The following is a 10,603-nucleotide window of genomic DNA, read 5'->3' as shown; positions in this document are numbered from 1 at the left end:
GATCCTAATCACACTGCACGTGATTGTGTTCCTGATAATAAAAATAAAGCATAGAGGATCTTTGGGTTATCTAGCTACAAGGGAGTATAGTATTAGGGGACCCTTCAAGGTTTTCAACCTCTTTAATTAATTAATTATTGTTTTCTTAATTTGTTTATTGAGAATCGAGTAATTGGTGGTAGATGAATAATGTTTTGTAGCCCACTTTTAGATTATTTCACTTAGAACAAGAAAAACTACGGATTTGTGAGCCCAAAGCCCTGTTTCCTCTCCTGAAAACATGTATTATATAATATATAGTACTATCTCACTATTCTAACTTAGGCTTTATCAATATTTTGAATACTATCTTGGATGCTGCTCCATTTTTGTCTGGTTTTTACATTTGGAAACTCACTCTTCATATCTAACTCTCTGTCTGTCTCTCTAGTTATATACACACACAGGAGGATGCTAATTTTCACCCTAATAAACATAACTATTAGGGTATTCTTAATTATAGGGTATGAAATGAAGGATGAATGTTGCTAATAATCTAATATGTAAAAAGCAATCAAAAGCTAAAATGAGAAATATAAAAAAAAACCTTTATTCATCATTTCTTCAACACAGGAGTGGATGTGCTCAGAGAGTGCTTAAGTGGCTAGCTATGGTCTAGGGCTAGAAGGTATATTTGAAATAAAAGAAAAGTATGTGATGAAAATTATGTTTAACCATCCATCATGGGCTTAAAGAGTGGTCATATACGATTGGATAGAATAAGAAATGAATATATGAGAAAGAGAATTGGAGTAGTATCTATTGTAAAAAAGATAATAGAATCTGACAGAATACCCAGTCAGAAAGGTGGATGAGATGGAAGATAAACAAGGAGTGAAAAATAGAGAAAGATCTAAGAAGACCATCTATGAGGTGGTCAAATGAGATCTACATATAAACGGTCTCTCTATAAACATGATACATGATAGAATTCAATGACATTGCTTGATTCATGTAGCCGACCCCATCTAGTGGGACAAGACTTTGTTGTTGTTGTTTGTATGTATCCATCATGGGCTCATGGCAAGGGAATGATTACAGTTCACAATCTTATGAATTCAAAAAGTATGGTGTCTTTTTTGTGTTGTATGTTGAACTAGCTAACATAGTTGATAAGGATCTAAAATAAAAGGAGGAATAAAAGCCGATCTATCTTTAACACCTGATATAATTAATGGAATTTCTTTTTTGTTAACTGTATGAATGTTGACTTTGTTATGTATCTCATGGTGATGAATAGAGCCTTTATCAATGAGTGTATTCATGCTTATAATATATTTAGCTAATAAGAAAAAGTTTTGCAGGATACATTGTTAACATAGAACAATTTTATTATGCTGCATATTATTATATATTATGAAAATAATTCAAGCAGCACATACAACAATTAAGACAGTCAAAAACTTGATTTGAATTATGGAGAGGCATCTATTGTCTTTATGTATGTCCCCATCCTAACTGCGATCCAATTAAAAAGCATTTGGGGATTCCTTCTGCCAAATTCTATGTACATGGATGGATGTGTGTTCGTGGTTGATGATCAATTGATCATGAATCATAAATCATAACTCTTAGAAAGGAAAGAGACAACAATAGAAAAAACATTTGTATGTGTTTAGATTGTATAAAATAATATAAAATAATAGAATATTCATAAATATTAAGAGAATTAAAATGATAAAAATATAATATCTTATAATAAATATTAAATAATTTTAATAAAAATTAATTTATTCTAATATAGAAAGAACAGTTGTATCTAAAAATCCAATTAATATCTGTTATGTTTGGCGGGTGGGCCTGTAGACAAACCACATTATTTTATCTTGTAACAATTGAAAACAACAAAAAGTCCACTACACGATTTTTGTTGGAAATCCATTTTTTTTCCTGGTGAAATGCCCTGTTTGGACCTTGAACTCGTTTCGTATAAGTAAGTAGACCAAGAATCAGATAACGGAAAAGCCCAGTTGGTCCATCAAGCTCTTCACCATCACATTTCTAACAAAAAAAAAATCCAGAATTATATTTTTAGTTTTTTACACATATCGACATATGATACTAAGAATCTGTTTCAAATGTTATGAATTAGAACTTTCTCAATAATTAAATTCTTTTTTTTTATTTTGGAATAACTAAAATAAATAATTTTGAATCATTTTAAAAAATTTTAATTTTAATTTTTTTATTTATAAATCGGACAAAAAAAATTAATTTTTAAGTTAATTCTCACCTTCAAACTTAATATATCAAATATCAAAATATCTTTATTTACAATTAATAAAATAACTTTGTTTCATATAAAATTATTCCAAAATAAAAAATTTAATTTAATTTTATTAATATATTACAGTCATTTTAAATCATGAAATTGAATTTCAAATAAAAGTAAATTAAAAAAATTCTTTTTCTCATATTAAATAATTTTTAAATAAGTTCTAAATTCATTCATATTTACTATTAATAAAATTATAAAATATTAAGTAACTAATTTAAGTTAGTCTAATAATTAAACTATTAATTTATTTAAATAAATATTAAAAGTTTAAATTTTATCTTCTCCATACAATAAGTTTTTTTTTTTGGGTGTCTATACAATAAGTTATTGTTTAATACTAAATTTTTAGATAAAATTTAAATTCACAGAAAATTAGTCCTACAAAATCAAGGATAAAAAGAAAAAATAAAAAAGATAAAGCATTAGGTAATTAGCGTCCAAAAAACATCCGTTGGAGGACAGATTGAAAAAGCAAAAGAGAAAAAATAATGATGATGAGTATCCAAAAAAGTCGTTGTCAATCTTTCAATTTCTTTAAAAAACAAATTAAAAATCGCTGTCAAATATGTTTAGCTACCACATTGTGTTGTCTCACATCATAATTTTAGCGCTATTTATGCTGCTTTATGGACTAAGAGAGATCAAACACATCAAAGGCACCTTTCTATTTTTTTTTTCTTTTTACATAACTACATTTTGTTTTCGATGCATCTTATGATTCTTACACGAAGTTGAGGGGAAACGGCAACATGCATGAACCAATTCAATGTCAAATAATAAGCAGTGCCCAAATAAACTTTGTTTTTGACATGAATTTTCATTCAGATAGCTAGTAACCAATTTTTGAGTTGTTGATGACTGGCTCTGACCTAAGTTTCTTTTTAGACAAATTTATATATTTTTTAGATTCATATAACTGAATTTATTGCAAGTCATATAATTTATATTAAAAAACTTTATGTAACAATGAATTTCGATAATATTTAACTTGAAAAATTTTTTGAACCAGTAATTTTTAATTATTTTATTATTATTTGATTAGTATAAATATTATATTATTTTTAACAAATAAATTTTATTAATTTATATATATATATATATGAGTGTAAATTGTATTAATTTATATGTGTAAAATTTTAATAAATATATATACAAATTATATATTTTTTGTATGTAAAATATCTATAAATATGAATACAAATTATTTTTGATTAAATATTTATAAAAAATAATAATATTATATTATTATATTGATTATGTTAAGTTTATATTAAAATTAGTCATCAAAATTAGTCATTAATATAAAATACATATTAAAATATAAATATACATTAAAAATAAATTAAATCATACATATATTTATATATAAATACAATAGTAACTAATTTTAATAAATTAATTTTAGTATATAAATAATATTTTTGTTATTCTAAATAATCCAAATATCTCCTAAGAAACTCCATTCGTTGATCGTAGTCGAGTTTTCACCGCAAGCTTTCCTCTTTTTCTTTTTTCAGACAAAGTACTATTTGACATAAAGCTAGTGGGAAAAAAGAGAAAATGGACGAATCATTAACACCAATAAATTAAAACCACCCAAATATATATTTTGTATTTTCGTTGAACATATGATCACCGACCATAATATGAACCATAAACATTAGAGCAAGTCAAGGGTGTTACCTTATATATATATATATACATCATTCGGTTACGCAAACCAGAAAAGTAACAATACTCTTCCAGAATTGGATGCAGTTTTATTGCATCCTTCTTTATCATAAGGTATACAATTGATTAAAAATATAAAAATCATATATAATGAGTTAATAAATTTTTCATGTTATTATAAACTCTTTGTTTTTTTTTTATATATAGGACTAATTTCGTATATTTCTCACGCTTATAAGACTAACACTATTGACTGAAGCCATATTAATAATACAGTAAAATTAAAGTATATAATAATTATTTGTGTGTAAATTTTCACATCTAGTTAGAATCTAAAAGTATAGAAATTACTCAAATAAAAATGTTTTATTTTTTATTAATTAAAATTTAGGGCAAATCACATCAATAAGTCAAGAAGAGGAAAAAATTACACAAATCAGCAACATAAAAAATTAGTTCACGAATCAATCAAGAGACATTTCTATATAGTTCGAATCACCCTAATTCGAACATCATTTCCATGTAATTCAAATCATCCTGAATCGAATTACATACACGCTCACATCCACTAATTCGAATTAACCTGATTCGAATTACACTTCGAATCAGGGTGATTCGAATTACACATATACACGTGCACATAGTAATTCGAATTGGTCAGATTCGAATTACTCATGAGTTAATTCTGCCCATTCTTTTATTAAAAAATTAATAATTAAAAAATTGAAAAATATATATTTTATTTCATGCATTAAAAAAAGTTAACAAAATATTTAATTATGAGACTTCTTTAAAATATTAATGAGCTATCAATTCGAATTTCATATAATACTCTTTTGTCCATTTTTAATAGCTCATAGAATAAAAAAGGGTATTTTAAGTCATTTTAAGCCATTTTCTATGCAAAACAATTTTTAAAAAAATGGCTTAAAAGATGTTATGAGTACTATAAAAGTTTGTAATATTCTAGTAATTTAAGTAAATACATGATAAAAATATATTTTCTGTCATTTCTAAATTATTATTGACTATGTAGAGTATTTTTTTAATGTCCTAAGTCATTAGGACATTACAAATTTTTATAATACTCCTAACATCTTTTAAGCCATTTTTTAAAATTATTTTGTATAGAATAAAATATTTTTTTGTGGTATAATTTAAATAAATTTATTAAAAAATTTATTAAAAAATATTCATGAGCTATTAAAAATGGACAAAAGAGTATTGTATGAAATTCGAATTGATAATTCATTAATATTTTAAAAAAGTCTCGTAATTAAATATTTTGTTAGTTTTTTTTAATGTATAAATAAAATATATATTTTTTAATTTTTAAATTATTAATTTTTTTAATAAATTATTAATTTTTTAATAAAAGAATGGGCAGAATTAACTCATGAGTAATTCAAATTTGACCCATTCGAATTACTATGTGCATGTGTGTGTAATTCGAATCACCTGATTCGAATTATTGTGGTGTAATTCGAATCAGGTTAATTCGAATTAGTGGGTGTGTGCGTGTGTGTAATTCGAATTAGGGTGATTCGAATTACATGGAAATAAAGTTTGAATTAGGGTAATTCGAACTATATAGAAATGTCTCTTGGTTGATTCGTGAACCAGTTTTTGATTTGGCTGATTTGTGTAATTTTTCCTCCCATTAGCTTATTTCAGTGATTTGCCTTAAAATTTAATACATAAAATTGATTAAATTGTGTTATTTTATCAAAATTAGATTAAATAAATTGATTTGGCCAAAAAATCGACAGTAAACCAATCTTAAACTAGTGTAAATTAATATTTTTTATATAAAAATGACTATAATATCCTTATTATAAAAAATGACTAAAATATTTTTATATATATTTCTTTTTTGAGAATTTTAAATTCTAACCCTTCTCTTTTTTCTGTATCATCATAGAGTTAAAATTTTGGATTCTCAATATAAATAAATAAATAAATAAATAAATAAATATATATATATATAGAATAGGAATATTTTAATATTTTTTATAATAAAATATTATAATTATTTTTTATAAAAGAGAATATTAATTTAAATTGGTTTAAAATCTGATTTATCAATTTTTCAACTAAATTAATTTGTTCAATCTAATTATGATAGAAATAATACTGTTTAATCGATTACATATATTAAATTTTAATTGTTAAAAAATATTTATAAAAAGATATTTTAGTTGTCTTGATTTAAGTGACTCTTGAAAGTATAATGTAGACATTTGATACTATTATGGATGTTATTGGTTCGGCTTTGGATCAAAACCAATCGAACCGATATGTTCGGTTTTTACAGATACATAACCGTTCAGTTTGCTGCTTTTACAACAACCGAATCAAATCGAACTGAATTAATAGCGGTTTGATTTGGTCGATTTTTTCGGTTTTTAATTTTTAATGAGAAAAATATGAATCACAATAATTAAAGATTCAAAATAGTCAATAAACTATAATAATAAGAGTAAAACATTGAATGGTTAGGAATTAGGAATTTTTGTTGTTAGGTTAAATATTAAAATTGTTAAAACATTGAAATTGATGCATATATTTTGATTTAATTTATAAAAAAAATTATTAAAAAAACAAAAAAAATGACAAAAGAGTATTGTATGAAATTCGAATTGATAATTCATTAATATTTTAAAAAAGTCTCGTAATTAAATATTTTGTAGTTTTTTTAATGTATAAATAAAATATATATTTTTAATTTTAAATTATTAATTTTTTAATAAATTATTAATTTTTAATAAAAGAATGGCAGAATTAACTCATGAGTAATTCAAATTTGACCCATTCGAATTACTATGTGCATGTGTGTGTAATTCGAATCACCCTGATTCGAATTATTGTGGGTGTAATTCGAATCAGGTTAATTCGAATTAGTGGGTGTGTGCGTGTGTGTAATTCGAATTAGGGTGATTCGAATTACATGGAAATAAAGTTTGAATTAGGGTAATTCGAACTATATAGAAATGTCTCTTGGTTGATTCGTGAACCAGTTTTTGATTTGGCTGATTTGTGTAATTTTTCCTCCCATTAGCTTATTTCAGTGATTTGCCTTAAAATTTAATACATAAAATTGATTAAATTGTGTTATTTTATCAAAATTAGATTAAATAAATTGATTTGGCCAAAAAATCGACAGTAAACCAATCTTAAACTAGTGTAAATTAATATTTTTATATAAAAATGACTATAATATCCTTATTATAAAAAATGACTAAAATATTTTTATATATATTTCTTTTTTGAGAATTTTAAATTCTAACCCTTCTCTTTTTTCTGTATCATCATAGAGTTAAAATTTTGGATTCTCAATATAAATAAATAAATAAATAAATAAATAAATATATATATATATAGAATAGGAATATTTTAATATTTTTTATAATAAAAATATTATAATTATTTTTTATAAAAGAGAATATTAATTTAAATTGGTTTAAAATCTGATTTATCAATTTTTCAACTAAATTAATTTGTTCAATCTAATTATGATAGAAATAATACTGTTTAATCGATTACATATATTAAATTTTAATTGTTAAAAAATATTTATAAAAAGATATTTTAGTTGTCTTGATTTAAGTGACTCTTGAAAGTATAATGTAGACATTTGATACTATTATGGATGTTATTGGTTCGGCTTTGGATCAAAACCAATCGAACCGATATGTTCGGTTTTTACAGATACATAACCGTTCAGTTTGCTGCTTTTACAACAACCGAATCAAATCGAACTGAATTAATAGCGGTTTGATTTGGTCGATTTTTTCGGTTTTTAATTTTTAATGAGAAAAATATGAATCACAATAATTAAAGATTCAAAATAGTCAATAAACTATAATAATAAGAGTAAAACATTGAATGGTTAGGAATTAGGAATTTTTGTTGTTAGGTTAAATATTAAAATTGTTAAAACATTGAAATTGATGCATATATTCGGTTTGGTTTGATTCAGTTCAATTTCTATCAAACCAACCGAAAACCGAACCGAACCGATCGGTTTTGTCAGAAAAAACAAAAAAAAATCATTTTTTCAGTTTTCAAATTAGTTATTGTAATTTTCAGTTCAGTTTACGATAATTTTCGATTCGATTCGACAACTTACACCCTAGATACTACATGTTTGACATTGGTATCGTATGAACAAATGAATACCTTCCTTTTTGTTATTTAAGTATTAAAAAACTTGTATAACTGTTTGGAGGCATCGGTTTGACATTGCGTCTTCAAGAAGTTAAGAACACACATAAATTAGTTTAAACTTAACGTCACCAATCCAGAACAAGTTATCTAACTTGTAATAATAAATTAACAAATAGAGATCAGAGTTGTGCCTTTGGAAAGGACAAACAAAAACATAGAGAAGAATTGAAGAGAAGATTTGCAAAGAGCACAATATATACCAATGATAATCAGCAAGTTGATAAATTATTAAATTTACACAGAAGTAGTATATATAAAACGACAATAGGAACAATAATTTCTAAAATATAATACATAAGTACATGCTATATATATAGTTTATGAAACAAAATCCTTTTCTCAACAATAATAAAAGAGGGAATTACAAAGAGGTCTGTATCACTGTGTAATATATATGATAAGTGAAGACCTCTCAAAAAAATCCACCTCTTGAAGAAGAGGAAAAGAATATGCTAAGCTAGCTACTCTCTGATCTGGGATAGGGTGTAACTAACCCAGCTAGCCAATAATGGAAGAAATCAAACAACACTATGAGAAACACACAGGGCCTTCATTCATATACTGATATATGAAAGCACTGCGGTAAAAAGTATCATCATTATTATTATTATTGCTGTAATCGTGATGATGATCATGCATGCACCATCTTCAACTGAATTGTGTCAATGCCACCCGTAGGCTTCCTACTAGATCCTTTGTCCTAATGGAGCATTCCTTCTTCATCTTCATCATCAAAAACACATAGAAGCACAATTCAGATAATGGAACTTAGAAAGAAATGCATTAATTAAACTAATTGGTACCTGAGCGAGAATAGTGATATCGAGAGTGTCATTGCCGAAGGGCAAAGAGGTGGTTGTGTGAACAGTGAGATTATGCTTCTCTAATACGGAGAGTATTGCAGCCTCACGAGCACCCCTACTGTTCTTGCACTCTTGTTTATGGCAGTGGATTCTGATGAGTACGTCTTTACCACTAACTCTTGCTTTGATTTCCGGAAGTGTATTACAATTTCCATCCAATAATGCTGCTGCTGCTGAAATTTCGTTCTCATTATTATCTTCATCTTCAACAAACACGAAACATCTCTTTACTGCCACCCCTGATTCAACCATAGTTTTCTTTCTAGCCTTCTCCTCCTCCAAAAACTGCACTCGTTCCTGTAGTTGCTTCACATATTTTATGGCATCTCCTAAAATTGAAGCCTTGTCCATCTGTTCCCAATCCCAACCATATCAAATAATTCATTTAATGATAATTATTATTAAATTTCACTTAATTCACATATAATATACCTTCTTGAGGCCAGGGACCATGGCGGAAAGAGCGACGAACCTCTGGCTGAGCTTTTCCCGGCGTTTTCTTTCGGCGATTACATGCTCCTGAGCTTGGATTGGGTTCCTAGCTGTGGCGGGAAGGACCTTATGCGGTGGATTATCATGGTTGAAGAAAGCAGAGAAGTGAATGTGGTCGTCCATCATCAGATTAGGGTTCTTAATGTTGGAAGAATTAGGAAGAGACGGTGCCTCAAAGGAGATAAGTTTGGGTGGTGATGGAGAGGCGGATCTAGAAGGCATGGCAGTGTTAAAAGGGGATTGAAGTTGATGTGGTGGTGGTTTGGTTTCAGAGTAGGCTGATGACATAGATTGCATGTCCATCTCAAACTTATCAAGCATTTCTTCAAATGAATTCATCATCATCGGGTATTCCTGGAAGCTGCTAGAATATTCTTCCATTCCCTGTTCATGTCAAACAAATTATTATTATTAATTAATTCATTGCTTTGGTTACTCTGCCAAGTATGTTTAGTATGCTTACAAATTCAGCCAAGTAGTTGCTGGATGCAATTTCCATCATCTTTCACTTCGTCTTAGCTTGTGATTATTGAACAAGATTGTTTTGGAAGAGTGAATAATTTGAGATTATTTTGAAAGCCTTGAAGGAGTTGTATTATATATAGGGGGCAGCGTACACGGTTCAGATGCCGGGTGTATAGACTATAGAACACGTGTGAAAGCGTTAATAGACTATTTGCCTTTGAATGCGGCTCATCCCTGTCTTCACTAATCACTGGTCAAATTTTGCCTTCTTTTATTTCCTCTATTATTATTACCAATGCTAGCTAAGAGATCTAATGAACACTGTGATAGGAAACGAGTTGACTTGTATGTAGATGAGCGTTGACCCAGACAGTGCAGATGCTCTCTCCTCCCTTTGCTCTCCCACACCAACCACTAAAATCATGCCACGTCAACAATATATTACACATCATTTCTAACACATAAGGCAATTCTACTATATACTATCATTTAGGTGAACCTGTCCAACTACTACAACTTTTGGTAGCAAATAGGAGATAACTAGAACGAGTATCATATATGTGATTGA

General features: G+C 27.1%; 1 protein-coding gene across 1 annotated transcript; it reads right to left on the bottom strand.

Annotated features, from left to right (window-relative positions):
* Positions 1 to 8,410: 8,410 nt before the first annotated feature.
* On the bottom strand, positions 8,411 to 10,186 carry LOC112748093 (transcription factor bHLH19-like). The gene is made up of 4 exons (XM_025796300.3): positions 10,034 to 10,186; positions 9,511 to 9,954; positions 9,019 to 9,429; positions 8,411 to 8,938 (listed from the first exon to the last, which is right to left on the bottom strand). The coding sequence occupies exons 1-4, from the start codon at positions 10,070 to 10,072 to the stop codon at positions 8,864 to 8,866; spliced, it is 969 nt and encodes a 322-aa protein (XP_025652085.1). The 5' UTR covers positions 10,073 to 10,186; the 3' UTR covers positions 8,411 to 8,863.
* Between the last annotated feature and the right edge of the window lie 417 nt (positions 10,187 to 10,603).

This window comes from Arachis hypogaea, chromosome 15 (assembly GCF_003086295.3).
Source record: "Arachis hypogaea cultivar Tifrunner chromosome 15, arahy.Tifrunner.gnm2.J5K5, whole genome shotgun sequence".
Classification (NCBI taxonomy): domain Eukaryota; kingdom Viridiplantae; phylum Streptophyta; class Magnoliopsida; order Fabales; family Fabaceae; genus Arachis; species Arachis hypogaea.
The sequence above is the reverse complement of the archived record's forward strand: the minus strand, read 5'-3'. Positions and strand labels throughout refer to the sequence as shown.

Coding starts and splice junctions, on each gene's coding strand:
- LOC112748093 (XM_025796300.3), bottom strand. CDS start 10,072: ATGATGGAAATTGCATCCAGCAACTACTTGGCTGAATTT. Junction 9,955..10,033: donor GCAACTACTTGGCTGAATTT/GTAAGCATACTA, acceptor TGACATGAACAG/GGAATGGAAGAATATTCTAG. Junction 8,939..9,018: donor ATATCACTATTCTCGCTCAG/GTACCAATTAGT, acceptor TTGATGATGAAG/ATGAAGAAGGAATGCTCCAT.